The 18,705-nt window shown below is 44.3% G+C and overlaps 1 protein-coding gene across 1 annotated transcript in view; it reads left to right on the top strand.

Annotated features, from left to right (window-relative positions):
• Positions 1-18,705, top strand: part of TGFBR2 (transforming growth factor beta receptor 2) — a 176,949-nt gene that overhangs the window by 60,795 nt on the left and 97,449 nt on the right. The window contains exon 2 of the mRNA XM_029589418.1: positions 11,398-11,545. Within this exon, the coding sequence (XP_029445278.1) occupies positions 11,398-11,545 (148 nt within the window). The remainder of the gene's footprint in view (positions 1-11,397; positions 11,546-18,705) is intronic.

Here is an 18,705-nt window from a genome sequence, read left to right as displayed (position 1 = left end):
TCTCTCTTAGCCTGTCTTATCAATGTCTTACATTTAACTTGCCAATGCTTATGCTTTATCCTATTTTCTTCTGATGAATACTTCTTCCAATTTTTTAATGAAGATATTTTGGCTAAAATAGCCTCTTTCACCTCACCTTTTAACCATTCCGGTAATCGTATTGACTTCCTTCCATCTTTCTTAATGCATGGAATACATCTGGAATATGCTTCTAGGATGTTATTTTTTAACAATGTCCACGCCTGTTGCACACTTTTTTCCTTTGTAGCTACACCTTTCAGTTTTTTTTCTATTTTTCTCATTCTATCAAAGTTTTCCATTTGAAAGTTTAGCACTAGAGCCGTCAATTTACTTACTGTCCCCCTTCCAGTCATTAATTCACATTTGATCATATTATGACCACTATTACCAAGCAACCCCACCACTGTTACCTCTCTCACCAAATCCTGTGTTCCACTGAGAATTAGATCTAAAATTGCTCCCTCTCTCATTAGTTCCTAAACCAATTGCTCCATAAAACTGTCATTTATTCCATCCAGGAACTTTATCTCTCTAGCATGCCCTGATATTTCACTTACCCAGTCAATTTTGGCATAATTGAAATTTCCCATTATTACTGTACTACCAATTTGTCTAGCTTCCCTAATTTCCCTTAAAATTTCACTGTCCATCTCACCATTTTGGCCAGGTGGATGGTAGTATACTCCTATCACTATACTCTTTCCAACACACAATGGATTTCTACCCATAAAGATTTGATTGAGCATTTAGTCTCATGCAGGATCTTTATCCTGTTGGACTCTATATCATCCTGGACATAAAACATCACCCCACCACCATGATGCTCCTCTCTGTCATTGTGATATATTGTGTACCCCGATATAGCACTATCCCATTGGTTATCCTCTTTCCGCCATGTCTCTGAGATGCCAATTAAGTCTGTCATTATTCACTGCTATACACTCTAATTCTCCCATCTTACTTCTTAGACTTCTGGCATTAGCATACAAACATTTCAAAGTGTGTGTTTTGTTTGTATTTTCATTCTGATTTTTAATTGATAGGGATAAATTGAAATCTTTTAGCTCAGGTGCATTTTTAGTTATAGGCATTTGGACTACTTTTCTTATTATTGGAACCTCTCTGTTGGGATGCACTAACTCTAATGCTTCATTAGTATCCTTTAAAGATACCTCCCTCTCAACCATGCACTGCTGTCAGCTTTCCCCTTTGTTCTAGTTTAAAAGCTGCTTTATGTCTTTTTTAAAGGTTAGCGCCAGCTGCCTGGTTCCACCCTGCTTAAGGTGGAGTCCATCCCTTCGGAAAAGACTCCCCTTTTCCAAAAAGGTTCCCTAGTTCCTTACAAAACGGAATCCCTCTTCCTTGCAAGAGGTAAAATACATAATTAAACCAATAAAAAACATATCAATAAAAATATAACGGAGAACAAATCAGACTATGTCCAGATCATGATCCCCTTAAAGAATCCATCACTAAAACACTTGAATTTTGGGAAAACTGCCTTCAAGAAATCAACGGCCTCCTCACTAGCTTAAACTTAATACTAAATTCTTCTAAGAGCGAACTCCTCCTCATCTCCCCGGAAAATAGTAATATCACTACGAATCCACCAGCAAACCTTCACATCACACAAACAAGAGACTTAGGAGTTATTATCGAAAATCTGCTAAATCTAAAATCATTTATCAACCAAACAACCAAGGACTGTTTTCATAAACTACATGTCCTGAAAAGAATAAAACCAATCTTTCACTTTCAAGATTACAGAACGGTTCTGCAAGCCACAATCTTCTCTAAGATAGACTACTGTAACTCTATCCTATTAGGTCTCCCTTCATCTCACACCAAACCTCTTCAGATGGTACAAAACGCGGCAGCCAGAATACTGACAAACACGAGGAAAAGAGACCATATTTCTTCCATCCTCAAAGACCTACACTGGCTGACAATTCACTACAGAATCATTTATAAGTCCATTACCACTATCTATAAAGCCATCCATCACCAGGCTCCACTCAGCCTACAAATCCCATTCAGAAAACGTACCTCCTCCAGACCCATTCGAGAAGCATACAGAGAATCACTACATGTTCCCCACACCAAAACCTCTCAACATATAACATTTAGAGATAGGGCTTTCTCTACAGCAGGACCATCGCTATGGAACTCCATTCCTCCTGATCTTCGTCAAGAACCGTGCCTTCCAACCTTCAGAAAAAGACTTAAGACGTGGTTGTTTAAACAAGCCTTTCCAGACCCAACTGAATCTCTATGCAACGACAACCACAGTCAGACATTCTTAGAATATTGTAAATAATTGCTCTTTCTATTAATTTCCTTTAGACTTTCCTTCCTCACCCAGTTTTGGAACATCCTTGTTTTATTGTAACTGCAGATTTTCTGTTCACTTGTTACAGTTTTCTAGTTTATTATCATTTTACACCCCTTGTTGAATGTAAACCAGCATGATGTGATTTTTATCTCGAATGCCGGTATAGAAAAACACTAAATAAATAAAATTAAATAAAAAAACAAAACAAAACTAATAAGTATAAAAAGGAGGTAAGGATCAAATATCAATCTGCCTGTAGCTTGCTGAATGTGACAGAGCATAAATAAGTTTTTAATTTTGTCTTGAACTCCTTTTGGGTTGGTCAAGAGCCTGAGTTCCAGAGAGAGGGACCTGCTACTGAGAAGGCATGCTTTCTTTTTATGTCAAGTCTTGCAGTTTGAGGTACACAGTCATACAACAGATGGATTATGAATTAAATTGTGAATTAACATTAGAATTTTATAATGAATACGCTGCTGGATGGGGAGCCAGTGGAGAGAGAGGAGGGTTAGCGTAATATGGTCTCTGGCTTTATTGTTGGTAAGAAATCAAGCAGAGGCATTTTGAATTAATTGTAATGGACAAAGCATTGAATCAGGGAGACCTAAATATAGTGCATTGTAATAGCCCAATCCAGAGAGGATTAAGGCTTGCAAAACAGTTCGGAAGTCAACAGAATACAGCAAAGGTTTAGTCTTTTTAGAAGGTGAATTTTGTAGAATGATGTTTTTTACAACTGAGGAGATATTGACAGACATAGACTGGAATCCAGAGTGACACCTAGGTTACGAGCTTGATTGGTGATGGGAATGGTACAATTGTCAAATATAAGATGAGAAGGAGAGTGACAGGAAGAATGAGGTATGGTGGATAAATGTACAGTTTTGGTTTTTGAAGCATTTAATTTCAGATGGTTATGTTCTTGAAAGGTGACAAGCTGAAAAGAAGCAACTTCTTTCTGCAACTGCCCTGCTGGAACCCTGAATACAATCCATTAATTAACAAATTTAAAATTGTTCTGAAAAAAAACAACACTCATACTGTTTAATTTTTCAAGGAATTTTGTGATTGCTTCATGAGTTCTTTGTTCTGAAATTTCAATTAGAGAGTACTCAGCCAAATTCTTTTGCACAGTAGAACGGTAACAGAAAGAGGCATGATTTCTGCTAACCCGTATTAATTATTACTGAGTTACTCTGCATGTATTTGCATGCTAAGATGCTCATTTAAGTATTTTCTGTATTCTGCATTTTCTTTAACACTCATAGGGGCGGATTTTAAGAGCCCTGCTCGCCTAAATCCGCCCAAAACCGGGCGGATTTAGGCGAGCAGGGCCCTGCGCGCCGGTGAGCCTATTTTACATAGGCCTACCGGCGCGCGCAGAGCCCCGGGACTCGCGTAAGTCCCGGGATTTTCGGAGGGGGGCGTGTCGGGGGCGGGCCGGAACCGTGCAACGTTTTCGGGGCGTGTCGGGAGCGTTCCGGGGGCGGGTCCGGGGGCGTGGCCCTGGGCGGCCCGGGGGCGTGGCCGTGCCCTCCGGACCCACCCCCAGATCGCGTCCTGGCGCGCTAGCGGCCCGCTGGCGCGCGGGGATTTACGTCTCCCTCCGGGAGGCGTAAATCCCCCAACAAAGGTAAGGGGGGGGGTTTAGACAGGGCCGGGCGGGTGGGTTAGGTAGGGGAAGGGAGGGAAAGGTGAGGGGAGGGCAAAGGAAAGTTCCCTCCGAGGCCGCTCCGATTTTGGGGGTAGGCTGCGCGGCTCGGCGCGCGCCGGCTATACAAAATCGATAGCCTTGCGCGCGCCGATCCAGGTTTTTAGCAGATACGCGCGGCTCCGCGCGTATCTACTAAAATCCAGCGTACTTTTGTTTGCGCCTGGAGCGCCAACAAAAGTACGCCTATGCGCGCTATTTGAAAATCTACCCCATAGTGGCGGATTTTCATACTCCGCGAATAGGCCTACTTTTGTTTGCGCTCCTGGCGCAAACAAAAGTACGCTGGATTTTAGTAGATACGCGCGGAGCCGCGCGTATCTGCTAAAAACCTGGATCGGCGCGCGCAAGGCTATCGATTTTGTATAGCCGGCGCGCGCCGAGCCGCGCAGCCTACCCCCGTTCCCTCCGAGGCTGCTCCGATTTCGGAGCGGCCTTGGAGGGAACTTCCTTTTGCCCTCCCCTCACCTTCCCCTCCCTTCCCCTACCTAACCCACCCACCCCGCCCTGTCTAAGCCCCCCCCTTACCTTTGTCGGGGGATTTACGCCTCCCGGAGGGAGACGTAAATCCCCGCGCGTCAGCGGGCCTCCTGCGCGCTGGGACGCGTCCTGGGGGTGGGTCCGGAGGGCGCGGCCACGCCCCCGGGCCGCCCCGGGCCGTAACCACGCCTCCAGGTCCGCCCCCGAAACGCTCCCGGCACGCCCCCTAAACGCCGCGCGGTTCGGGCCCGCCCCCCGACACGCCCCCGACACGCCCCCCTCGGAGAACCCCGGGACTTACGCGAGTCCCGGGGCTCTGCGCGCGCCGGTGAGCCTATGTAAAATAGGCTTACCGGCGAGCAGGGCTCTGAAAATCCGCCCCATAATGCGCAACTTTGCGTCGATTAGCACAAGTATTTAACATATGGTAACACTTGCATTAGCATTAACACAGTTTGGTACACAGACCCCTAAAAGTTTAGTACTTTTTGTGCAATTTTAAGTATGTAAACTCCAAGTCTTCTACCTAAGGACAGGACCCCTGATGTGGGACCCCCCCCCCCCCTCACCACCACCACACACACACCAATGAAAGACTCTTTCAAGGATATAATTCCTAAAATGGGTCCTCACCTTGAGGTAGGACTCCAACCCCCTAACATGGACCCCTCCCCACAGCAGACCGGGGTCCCCCTCAAGTGTTCTGCGTGGCACATTACATGAGGTCAACAGGTGCCGTTTGTAGTTAGCAATGAAGCGGTAGGGAACTTGCAAGGTCATTCTTTATTCTGCGATGGGCCGTTATGGTGTGTGATAATAAGGCCCTACCTCACACGATAACGGCCACATCGCGGCGATGCCATCCAAATTAGGGGAAGGGGAGGAGTGTGGGTGGGATTTGAGTGGGGTTATGGCCCGGCAGCACTGCTGGCGATAATGTTTTACACCAAGGGAAATAACACCAGCTTTTCCTGTGGTGCTATGGGGGCGATAGTGTGCGGCACAGCTGCACCGAGGCGGGTAAAACCACGATGAGGCCGGCTGCCCACTATCGCCCCCCTGCCCCTTTTAGGTTTTCTACTGCGTGAAAGCTACCAGAAAACTCCATCAGAAGGATACATTTAAAAGATATGGCAGTGTCTTCTGTAAAACTGGGGGTCTTTGGGGGAGGGTCTACTGGGAGAGGGGCTAGGTGACACATGATTCCGAATAAAGAAGTGTGAGTTCTGGACTGACATCAGGCGGTTGGGGGATTAGCTTTGGATGGGAGGTAGGGTGGGGGTTTGGGAAGGTGCTGAAGAGAATCAGTGGTGGGGGGGATGTGGAAAAATGAAATCCTCTGTACTAACTGGTCCATTCTGCACTTTTTAGAATATCATGCAAGCTGATTTCTCCCACTTGCTGTAGAGGCTACAATTTAGTGGGTGCATAAAAAAAAATAGGGATTGCCCATTAAGAGCCTTTTTAGCATGCACCCTGAAACCTTTCTTTATCATGCATTTTACTGCATAGGCCCCTTTGGAGATAGTTTTATAATAGGCTGCAAAAATTTGAGGGGTGTATGTGTTAAAGTTACTCCAAATTTCAAAGCAAACTGACACATATAATTTTGCTTTGAAAATTATCTCGACAAAACTATGCATCCATAATTGCACCCTTGCTGTTTGGTGCATATAGTTTTGCTAAGAGAATTTGCATGCATGCTTTTAAAAATTAAAAAAGTGTATGGGTGAATCCCAATCCTATCCAGACTCCAACTCTTGGAATTCTCTCCTATGCGCATAAAGGTAAACACTTAAAGGTGAATTTTAAAAGCCTGACGCTCGTATCAATTGGGGGATGCGCGAAGAAGTCAGGCCCATGCACCAATCATATTTAAAATGCTCCCAGATACGCAGGTAAATGCTGTGGTATGCACATCTCAAAAATTTCTAAAGCGAGGCGTGTAAATAATTACGTGCCCCAGCATGCGTCGAGGTTCCCTGAGGTGTAATTTTACTTCTGCTATGAATAACGTGTGAGTCATAAAATAAAAAGATCGAGCCATTTCTAAGGAGATTAAAGGGTCTGGGGTAACTGGGGGGAGTGCAGGCTATCAAACCAGGGGGTATTGGAGGACCTAAGCTATTAAACTGGGTGAATTGGTAAACTGGATTTGAAATGGGTGCGCGCCCCTGTTAAAATCCCCCGACTTGTGTGGTAGAAGAGGGATTTGCGAGCCTATGCACGCACCCACTCAAAATTTGGTACACACATGCATGCGGCCAGGCTATTTTATAATATGCATGCAAATTATAAAATACCCATGTCCCTGAGTGCAGGCTGTGTGACAGTTTGAAAGTTATTGTCCCTGAGGGTAACTTTCAAACAATTCCACGAGGCGACATATACACATGTGCATGCTTGCGCATAGATCTATGATAAAATTGTATAACCCGTGCATATCAGATACGTGCGTATTATAAAATATGCATATCTCCATCCCACAACATGCATTTGTGTATGTAAGCTTATGCGCGAATATTGACTATTTCAATGCATTGATTGTCCGTCTGTACTTTTCCTATTTAATTTAAAAATATGCTTGCCAATATTTTGCACATAGAGATAAAGTAGAAGTTATTTGTGGAAAACCCAATATTTACATGGAAGTTGTTATATTTTAAAACATGCGCACGTAATTGAAATTACCAGTTTACTAATTAGTCCGCCAATTCACTCAGTCCTGCTCCATGTCATCGATGTCCTCTTGGTGCTTCAGCTTCCCTGCAGTTCACCCAGACTTCCCACCCAGCCAGTAATACATAATAAACAAGTCTAATATCAATTACACAAGATAATTAGCAAGTGTAAAAGAATAAGGTGCCAAACGTAAGTGTCTTTTGAAGTAGCAATTTATATGTGTAACTGTTGGACCCATCCTGGAGCACGCATGGACTACAATATTTTCCCACGTGTATATATGTGTGAGAAATGAAAAGTACACAAGAACTTTCGTCATTGATAGTGATTACATGAATACAGGCTATTTACGCGCAAATATGCTACTTTTTACATGTAGCTCTTTGAAAATTACCTCCATACAGTGTGTATGTGCATAATCTTTCATGGGTATTGGTTATGCAGTTTTGTAAAGGACCATTTCTGCAGATGAAGTTCTAATTTATGCACAGACGTTCAATTGAAACTTTCCGCCTTTGGAGTAAGTTTCAAAGAGATTTGGCACGTAAAAATAGCATATATGTATGCAAGAAGCTCGTACGCGTGTACGTGCTGTTTTATAATTCTTGAGAGTCTGCGCACATTTTTGGTTTTGCACATATATTTTACTGGTGAAAGAAAAAGGGGCATTCTAGAGGCATTATGGGGAGGGGGTCAGAACTATGAGTGGTAGGTGCTAACTCTAGACACGGCATAGGGCAGGTCTAAAGTTAGCTGGATGCCACATATCTGGCTAACTAACTTATTCAGGTATATTCGGTATCCAGCTAACTTAACTTGCCGCTTAGTCATTGAATATTTTCCCCACAGTAATTTATAAACTGTGCAGTTCCCATCACATAGTTTTATAAAATACTAGCATTAATCTCCATGAGGAAGGTATTCAGACTTATCTAGGTATGAGGTCAACCGGATAAGACTTATCCGGTTAACTTACAAGGGATATTCAGCCGTGTACAAAACACTACTTAGCTGGATAAGTCCTACCTGGCTAAATTAGACTTGCTCTATAACAGGCCTAACTTATCTAGTTAACTTAACCAGATAAGTCCTAATTTTGACACCTCTCCCGCTAAGTCACCTAGCTAAGTATTGCTGCCCTGTTATGCCCGTTGCCCACTCCTTACTTATCTGGCTATCTACTTAGCCAGATTAAATGACAAAAGGCAGGTGACACCTTATAGACTAACCAATTTATTGAGGCATGAGCTTTCAAGGACAGAGTCCAATTCATCAGATCCATCAAAATATTTAAAAATCCAGTCTTGTGTTATTCCCATCTAAAAGTGTGTTTTTTGGAATTTCTGTTTTTGATGTTCTTAATAAGGGGAACTATATTTTATAGTGAGGAATCTTCCAGTAATGGAAGGTTCAGGGATGTAGGCGTTAGGGTGAGTGGTACGAAGGTTCTTTTCCCCAAAAAGGATGGATGATACTGAGTGTGCATATAGTGCTCCCAGGAGCACTAGGAAGGAGTTCTGCAGGAGTGTAAGAGAGTTTGAAGGAGTCATTTGGCATTCAGTGCAGGAGCAACTAAAGGAGTTGGTTGAGAGGAGATGAAGAAGGCCTGCTATGTATTTCTGGGAGCTTGAGAGAGCATCAAAGGATGGTGTCCCAGTCCTCATGTTCCAGCAGTGTGCAGGCAAGAGTATGAACTCTTCTAAAGGAAGTAATACAGAACTCAGGATTTCCCACTGCAGGAAGCAAGTGGGTAGAATTGTCTTGCACCATCCTGCTGAGGTGAGTACTGTGAGAAATGTTAGTCCTGGGGGAATTCTGCACTACTGTGGAGTGCAGAATTGCCATTTTCTGCACAGAAAATAGCAGAGGAGACCCTGGCATGCCGCGAACCGAGCACGTGAAGACAAGGGCCCGAGTGTGCTGCGGGACGCGCTCCGCTCGCGGTGAAGATGAAGGCCCAGGCACGCCGTTCATGGCAAAGATGGAAGGCCCCTGTGTGCCGTGAATGGAGTGTGCTCTGCTCGCAGCAAAGATGGAAGGCCCCTGTGTGCCGTGAATGGAGTGTGGTTCACTCACGGCGAAGATAAAGGTCCCGGTGAGAGAGAATGTGTGTTGGTGTGAGAGAGGTGAGAGGTGAGGGGAGGGTGAAAGTAGGGAGGGGAGGGTGAGAGAGCATGGGAAGTAAGAGAGCGGTGGGATACTTGAGTGTAGGTTTCAGAGAGAGGGAGCCTATATGAGGAGATTGGAAATTTGTGTGTATAAAAAAGGGATTGTGTGTATGTGAGGGTGCTAGCCTATGTGAAGGGATTGTGCATGTGTGAGACAGAGCCTGTATGTAGGGGTGCATGAGAGAGAGACATAGGTAGCCTGTGTGAGGATGTATGCGTGAGAGAGAAAGGGAGCTTGTGTGGGTGTGTATGCAAGAGAGAGGGAGCCTGTATGAGGGGATGTGTGTGTGCGAGAGAGTGAGGGAGCCTGTATGAGGGTGTGTGTGTGTGTATGTATTAGAGAGAGGGAGCATATATGTGAGAGAGGGAGGGACAGAGGGAGCCTGTGTAAGGGGCAGTACTGAGAACGGGGTCAAACTCTGGGACTGGCGATAGAGAGGAAGGGGTTGAGCCTAAAGGTGGAGGGGAGAGATACTGGCAGGTGGGGGAATTGGGGCCTGAGAGGGCAAAGTGGATATGGGAGTAGGGAGAGCAAGTGGAAGGGACACTCTTACAGTGAATTTCTAGGGAATTCTGCTCAAAATATTTAAAATTCTGAATCTTTACGTAATAACTTTTTTCTGTATTAGTTTAAAATGTAATTGCTTAAAGACTGTTAATGAAAATTGTGCTATTTTGACCTATATACAATTTGCAGAATTTTAATTGTTGTGCACAGTATTTTAAATTTATTTGTGCTGAATTCCCCCAGGAGTAACATTTAATGTCAAGGAGGCTTGTATACTTTCTCTTTGGGCTCAGACGTGACAAGTTCATTTGGATAGAAGTGTGAGGTGCCTTGGAATTTTGGGGTCTTAAGAAGTAGAAGAACTTTGCACCAGTGGTGATTATTTTTGGGGGGGAGTTTATTGAACAAACAGGAAGCTGCTTTCAGACTATTGTATCTTTCTGGTCTTGGGACTTTTGTACTGCTTGAATCATAGCTCATTTTTTTGTTCAGTAAACTTTCTTCTCTTCGGAGCACTTTTGGGGTGGGCTTTTATTTCCGAGCCTTGTGACCTCTCCTGGTTGGCCTTGCAGGAGCGTTCCAGCCCCCCATTCCACGGAACCAAGCTGTGTGATTCTTTCCCCCACCCTGTTTGAGTGATCCAAATCTCTGCAGGTTTGGGGAGTGGGGGTGGTACTGGTTTGCGCTGAGGAGCAAAAGGGGCTGTGTGTGTGCAGGTGAAATCTAGGTGAAAAAGCCCGCAAAAGGCACTCTTAGGGAAGGAGCAAAAAAGGGAAAATGGAAGCAGAAAGGCAGGGAGAGATGGCGAGGCAGTAGGGTGGCCGATAGGGGCTGTTGAGTTGCAAGAGAACGGTTGGCTTCTCCAAGACTAGTGTGAGTGAGGCAGAACTAAGGGGGAAGAGAGAAAACATAGCAGTGGGAGAGAGACAACTGGGGACTATATAATCATGGACAGAGTCTGATAAATCAATTTTCTTTTCCCAGTAATTCAGTATTGCTTAGCCATCAGTCACTTCAGAAGCAAAGCCCACTATAGTTGTTACTGTTGAAGTGTTGATTGCCTAAAGTAACAGTTCTCTTAAGGCACAGTGCAGACTCCTAAGATCCTGCAGATACTTGTAGGTGATGCCCTTGCTTCAGATGGAAACAACCAGTCCAAGGCTGCCCCCAGAAATCTGCACCTTACAATCAGTACCGCACTTGATGGTAATGCTTGCGCATATAATGGGATAATCTTGTGGGACACAAGGTATTTCTACACTAGGTCTCCACATGTGTCTCATGCAGAGTGGCTCATTGCCCTGAATTAAGAGAGAGATTGTATTGTTTTGGTTAACAAATGACTAATATTTTCTCCCCATCCTGCAAAATCCTCATTTGTACCTGTGGGGTTTAAGACTTGCTTTCTTTGTCGGTAAACTCTCTAAACTGTGTCAGAAATTAGCACTTGAAAATTGACTGCCCAGTTCATTCGTGCCCTTCTCTTTCTTTCTAGATGTTTTTTTGCGTATGCAGGAACGATTGCCCCAGTGCAGGCACTGTGATGTGAGACCAAGCTCCTGCAGCAACCGAGATCAATGTAATAGCAGCTGTGGCATTACGGTTTCCTGTAAGAGAAGTGAAGACGTTTGTGCGGCTGTATGGTAAGGCAGCATTTATATATTTTCTTACTGTGAAAGCATGCTTTGACTTACCAAACTACCATTTAATCATTGCTAGATTAAAAGACCCTTTTCAGTGCACAGATCACACAAAAATTTCCTGGAGGCTGTGTCAGAGTTGTCTTTAAGCTGGAGCAGGGCCCCGGTGTGGGAATGAAATACACGCGCACACACACGCATAAATATTTCTCTCTCTATATTTAAACCATGTATGGTAATAAAATGCAGGACCATGCATTTCATTGCCATGCTAGGCTGTATATGTATTTGTGCATGTTTATATGTTGCTCCTTGTGACCTTGGGCAAGTCACTTTACCCTCTGTTGCTTCAGGTACAAAATTAGATTGTAAGCCCTGTGGGGATAGAGAAATACCTACAGTACCTGAATGTAATCTGCTTTGATGTACACTTTGAAGTGCCGAAAAACAGAATATAAAAATCAAAAAAAAAAATATGTACGCATAAAACCCATCCCTTCCACCTTTCCATCTCACTCTCACTCTACCTGGACCTATCTTCCCCATGCCCCATGCTCCCCCTTCCTAAGCCACATGGATCTCCCTTATCAAACTGCCCTATCTCAACTGGCCCACCTAAACCTCCTCTCTTCTTATTGCATCCCAACTTGCTCTCCATTCCATCTCTCTAACCCACATCCACATCCACTTCCCCTCCCCCTCCCTAGCACACTGGCCTTCACTGTCTTTCTTTTTTTTCTCCTTCCCCAATTGCTTGCCTTTTAGGTGAGAAACTGTTGCTCTGGTGTTCACCCACTGATGTTAACAAACAGCCAAGAACCCTGTGGGCACTGGGCCCTTAGTCACAGCACAGTCCTAGATCCTACAGTGGTCCCTCTTCCTACAATATGAGCACTTCCTTTATAAACAGGAAGGCTGCAGAAGGCAGGACTCTCCTTCTCTGTTACCGTCCCCAAAGATCACCTTTTGGGAGGTGGTTCAGACTGTTCAGGTGCCCCTTCAGTTGTAGGGCTTGGTGTATTTGAGCTGTTTTCACCAGCCTAAACTTGGCTCTGACCTGAGCAGCAACAATCGGACTTCAATGTAAGGTCCCTCTTTATATAACGGCTTGTTGTCGAATAATTCAGCAGAGTCCCCATTGTGAATAATACCAGAAAATGCCACCATAGCCCCTCCTTTGGTATCATGTTTACGTCTATGCTCAGCTTAGACATGGTTGTTCCAGCTGAATGATCAGATGTATTTACAGGGATGTGCTTTCATTATTATGTAACCCCTGTTATGCTTGAACCCGGAGAATAGTCCTAGAGGCCGTATCTCACACTTCATTTTAGATGGACACTGTAGCTTATTCCATTAGATGTATTTCCAGGATCTCCTGCGCAGGGAAAAGTTTTCCTTTCAAAGCCCTCACATTGGTTTTTACTTTTCCCCACAATTAAGTCTCTTGCACACGGCACTGACAATCTCAGCATAAAGAATAAAGAAGTCACTAGTCAATATGACACATGAGAGTTGTTTGATGATTTCCAACATTTCTCTTTACTGATAAGGTGCAATAATGAATTCTAGAGTCTTTACAGCTGTGTACTTCGCTTTTAAGATGATATAAAATGCTTTTAGTAAGTTTGTGATTTTGTAACATCTTTCTTAAATTCAGATGTATTTCCAAGCTACTTGTTTCTTTAGATACATGATATCTTCCCTCCCACTGGAATACAGGGCATGTTTGGATGCTTCCCTCCCATGTAGGTGGAGTATCAAAATAAACTTTTAAAGTGTTTTGTCTTTTAACTCCTTACTCCTCTTGTACTAACAACTGTGATACCTTTTTTCTCCTCATCCGCAGTAGATATTCATAGGCAATTGATGTGGCCTATCTCTTCTTCTCTACTCTTTTTTTTTCTTTCCTCTTTCTCTCAGGATGTCTGGAAGTCATCCTCTCCTTGGATTCTTATGATTTCAGGATTCACTTGCAAGAAGGGGGACCCCCTTCCATTAGTTAGAAGAGAAAACTCAAAACAGCTTAGTTGAGTTCCAAAGGATTTGGAACTCCAAACAAATATGTTGAATGAGAGGGTGGAAAGAAACTCTCATTCAAAACAAAAGTCTCCATGGAGCTTAAAGTTAAGACTTAGAAAAATGAGAACACAGCATAGGACATGCTGCCTTTTTGAAAGCAAAAAGGATCTGTCAGGATCTCTGGACTTGGGCTACATTGCCCCTGGAACTGTATAGGATGACAAGGCAAGATACTGGGCTAGACAAGGGCTGGTCTTCTGCCTAGCCATCCCCATCCCCCTCAGGTTGAGCCCTTAGATTCTGAGGGCCAGTAGGTCTTTGTGATGGCAGTACATCATGGCGAGTCTCACTGGACAAGGCAGGGCAGGCTAGAGCAAGGCTTGGAACAGGATAGACAGGGCAAGGCTTGGAACAGGCTGGGTGAGGTAAAGCTTGGTACAGACTGGACAAGGCAAGGTTTGGTACAGGCTGGAACAGGGCATGGCTGGGCAGGACAAGACCAGACAGACAAGGACAAGACTAGACAAGGATTAAATTAGGCAGACAATGGCAGGGCTTAGACAAGGCAGACAAAGATTGCACTGAACAGAGAACACAGAAGTCTGAAGGCAGCAAGGCTGGAGGTCCATAGGCCACTAGGCTACAGGAAGGCCTGGATAGACCACAAGGCAAAGTTCAAAGCTAGAGCAGGCCCGAAGGCCACAAGGCAGGATACAAGGCAGAGTAGGCCCGAAGGCCTCAAAGCAAGGCAAGGAGCAAGAAGGCCCGAAGGCCACAAAGCAATGCAAGTCAAGGAGCAAAAAGGCACAAGGCAAGAATGGCCTGGTCAGAGAACCAAGGGTGACTCCATGATAAGGCAAGGGTATAGTGGCTGAGCTAGGTAACATAAGACTGAATGAGTGTGGTGCAAGCTTTGAGGAGGAGCTGGGGAAAGTTGGAGGCCAAGCTCGCTGAGGTCTCCTGGTGGAGCAGAGGCTGCAAGACAGACTGAGTCAGGAGGCTATTGAAGAAATGGCTTGGATAGCTCTGGCCAGAGCTCACTGGAGGCCTCTGCAGGTGGGGAGGCATCATAATAGTCTGAATCAGGGTATGATGAGGCTGTGTAGCAGGCGAAATCATAAGAGAATCCATGAGAGTAAAGGGTGATCTCTCTAGAAAAACACTGGGGACACCACCATTGCTAGCTGCCACATGGGGAGCCGCAAAGCCAACTAACTACCACTTCATCACTCCCCATATCTAAATGGTATACTCCTGTCCAAGTATTAGTAGGGGAGTAATAGGATCCCTACAGTTGGTTTTCAGATATATTTGACTCCTGCATCAGTGTTAAAATCTGTTTTAAGTCATTCTGTAATAAATTTTGTGCAATCATGATAACTGAAGAAGAGGGAAGATAGATTTTTTGTATTGATTAGCTAACAATCTAATTCTCTGACAGACTAGGTACAACATACAATCGATGACATCAGGTTTACAACTGTGGTTAGGTAGTGATATATGGCACAGCAAAATTAAGTCAACCACCAAATAAGGCCACACAAACCTACACACTGAACAAAGATAAAACCACAGAGGTTCTGATGATTTATAAAATTCACTGCATAAATTGCTGGCGGGACAGTCATATAACAACACTTATGTTTTTTTCATAAAATACAATCAAGAACCCATATATTTATAATCGTGTCCCAAAAATCATTTTTTGTTTTACATGTGTTTGACTTTTTGTGATTAATATACATTATTACTCAATGTGAACATTTCACAATTCAAAAAGAAAGAACAGGTTCTTACCAGCATGAAATGGGTCTTTGATATTCATTTTTTTTTTGGCCTGATAGTTCCTCCTTTCTATTTCTTGCAGCTCGGTTGGAACCTGACATCAAAATCTTTCATTTAAAACTACCCATGGATTTTATTAAGAGCTCATTCCTTCTGTTCCTTATTTGGTTTTTACATCAATGATTCTGAGGCCAGAAGCCATGCACAAGGGCTTCTTCCAGAACCCTGTATAATGGACTCCAAATGTGGCCACCAGGCTTCACCCTTATTGATGACCTCAACTCCCTCCCCAACAGGGGCTGCAAATGCTTCCTCCGTAGCATCACCAGCTCTAGCTGACTTGGGGAATGGAAGCCCTGATTCAGGAATCAAACAAAGGACCCTGAGTTGGGCAGTGCATAGCACTGCTACTGAGTACTGACCCAGTGGATTGGTTCCAGTCTTTGAGTTTCTAATCATTCTGGACAATGGCACCAATGCTGGCCACGTTTCAGCATTGATGCCTATGTTAGGGTACAAAATCTGTCCTCAGGAAGAAACACAAACTTCAGACTAAATGATCCTAGAAGGCAAAATAACAATAGAACATCTGAACATCTCACTAACCCACCCCCTCACACCTGGACACAATGCATTCAGTCAGATGCATTGTGTCACATGCCTGTACATTCATAAAAACAAGATAAAGGAAAAAAAGTGATTGCGTAATCCTAGTGACTCAACAAGGTCCATATCCAAAAACATTTAGCCAGCTCGGATGTTAAGTGGCTAAATTAATATTTGGGCATTTATCCAGCTAAATTCTAGCTGATAAGATAACCAGAAAGAATGTAGCCAGCTAGCAGGCCGATACAGAAAAACGCGCGGGAGAGCCTGCTCTCCCGGCATGCGCACAGGCCACTCTCCTGGGCCTGTGATTCAGGAGGGTAGCCTATGAAATTAGGGCCCGCGGTAAAAGGAAGCACAGGAGCGCTGGCTGTCAGCCGGTTTGACGGTCGATGCTCAATTTTTCTGGCGTCGGTTCTCAAACCCGCTGACAGCCATGAGTTCGGAAAATGGACGCTGGCAAAATTGAGCATCTGTCTTCCGGGCCACGGGCCGATTTTTTTAAATTTTTTTTTTTACTTTTTTTTTACTTTTGGGGCCTCCAACTTAATATCGCTATGATATTAATTCTGAGGGTGTACAGAAAAGCATTTTTTTATACTTTTCTCTACACTTCCCTGGTGCCGGCTGAAATTAAATTTGGCAGGCGTTAATTTCTGAAAGTAAAATGTGCGGCTTGGCTGCACATTTTTACTTTCTGTATCGCGCGGGAATAACTAATAGGGCCATCAACATGCATTTGCATGTTGCGGGCGCTATTAGTTTCAGGTGGGTTGGACACGTGTTTTTGACGCGCTATTACCCCTTACTGTATAAGGATTAAAGTTAGCACGTCGAAAACACATGTCCAAACCTGGGCTAACAGTGCGCTCCACTGGAGCGCACTGTACTGTATCTGCCTGTAAGTTAGCGACATTCCAGGAATGTATCTAGGAGGAGCTGCGTTAGCCAGATGACTTAGCTGACTAAGTCTAGTCGAGCCAAAGAGCTGTCATAATGTTAGGAGGCTATATTCAATAGTGCAGTTTCATTATTGAATATATCTTCAAAGTTAGCCAGATAAGTTTATCAGGTTAACTTTACTAGCTGGACAGGGTCTGAATATGGACCTCAACATCTTCATTGTGTATGTCTCATCAAAAATCTTTAATGTGTCCAGCATATGAAAAATGAATGAACTCATCAGTATAAATGCATAACAATTACTCATAGATGTTATATAGAACTGATTCCAAAGGCAATATATAAATTAAGGCAGAAAATAAAATCTTGACAGCATCTTAAACATCAGTATATAGTCAATGATCCGTCAGAAATGGGATCTCTCCTTCACTGCTCCTGAATGTAAAAGACAATTATAAATCATAGACCAGCCACACTGAAAACTCTAATATAAGATACTTTGTTTGTTTCAAGCTTATACATCTTGTATAAGGAGGGAAAAGATGTTATCAAACAGTGGAAGCACAGAGTAGTAGAATAAATGTAATGTGGCTTCGGACTCTTACCAAACATTTTCTTGTTTACATCTGCTGGGAGATTGTCACATATGGGCTGCCAATTTGGGAATGCCCCCAAGCAGGAGCAGCCAGGGTAGGCATGCGGTCTTCTGAAGGGGTCAGGAGTAGGCAGACTGGTGTAGATCTTCTACATGACCAGCCACCTTCCCTTCGGTTTGAGCCCTCTGGTACTAGTGGCTGGGAGGTGTTCTGTAAAGGCAGTGCACATGGTCAGGAACAGGGTACTTAGGAATAAGGAGTGCACCAGCAAGACAGGGCAAAACCAAAACAGTACTCAGGCCAAGGAATATATGCAACCAGGATAGGCCACTGGGAGGCCTGCACTAGACACAGGAAGGCCACTGAGGCCCACAAAGAAGAGCAGGGCCATTGGGAAACATACAGGAAGCAGGAGGGTCACTGAGAGACCCATAGGGAGCAGAAGGGCCTCTGGGAGACCTACAGGGAGCAGGAGAGTCACTGAGAGACCCCCAGGGAACAGAGGCACAACTGAGAAACACATAGACAAGGGATGTCACTGCAGAGCCTAGACAGGAGAAGACACAGAATACAGGCAGACAGGCTCAAACAAGACAAGGAGCACAGGCAAGAGACAAGACATGGCAGGGCAGACAGGATAGAAGGACTAAACAGGGCAAGAGCAAGGTTATCAGGCAAGGTCCAAGAACAAAGAACAAGGCCACGCAGGTAAGAGCATAAGAACAAGTGGCCAAAGGCAGAGAGGAGACTCCATGCTGAGGAGGGAATTATACTGTGAGGGAGGTTCTTATAGGGTTGGCCTTGGCGTGTCATGTAGCCTTCAAGACAGCAGCTAGAGTGGGTCTGAGTATGGCCCAGTGAAGACTTCTACTGGCAGGAGGTCTGTCTAACAGCCAGATTTGTGGCAGAGAGTTTTGCAATTTTTAGATCTCCATAGGTGTTGGCCATTCTCCCTGTTTTTGGGACTGGTCACTGCTGCCTTATATAAACTAGGGTTGAGTATGCTCAAATTGCGTTTGGCTATATTCTTGAGTTTGGAGAGGTTTGGAGTTTTGCTGATGACAGTGATCCCACTGTGACCCCCATCTGCAACAAGGGATAACAGGAAGAAATCCTAATCTTTGAGCACTGATGGACAAGAAGGGGGTTTTGTCCCTGTGAGAAGAGAAGCAGAGAGTGAATTTTGTTTTTCTGACTTGTCCAACATAGAAGGAAGCCTCTTCCTGGAAGGAGTAGGAGTTGAGACTGCTT

Source organism: Rhinatrema bivittatum, chromosome 2 (assembly GCF_901001135.1).
Source record: "Rhinatrema bivittatum chromosome 2, aRhiBiv1.1, whole genome shotgun sequence".
Taxonomy (NCBI): domain Eukaryota; kingdom Metazoa; phylum Chordata; class Amphibia; order Gymnophiona; family Rhinatrematidae; genus Rhinatrema; species Rhinatrema bivittatum.
Note: the sequence above shows the minus strand (reverse complement) of the source record. Positions and strands in the feature narration are given on the sequence as shown.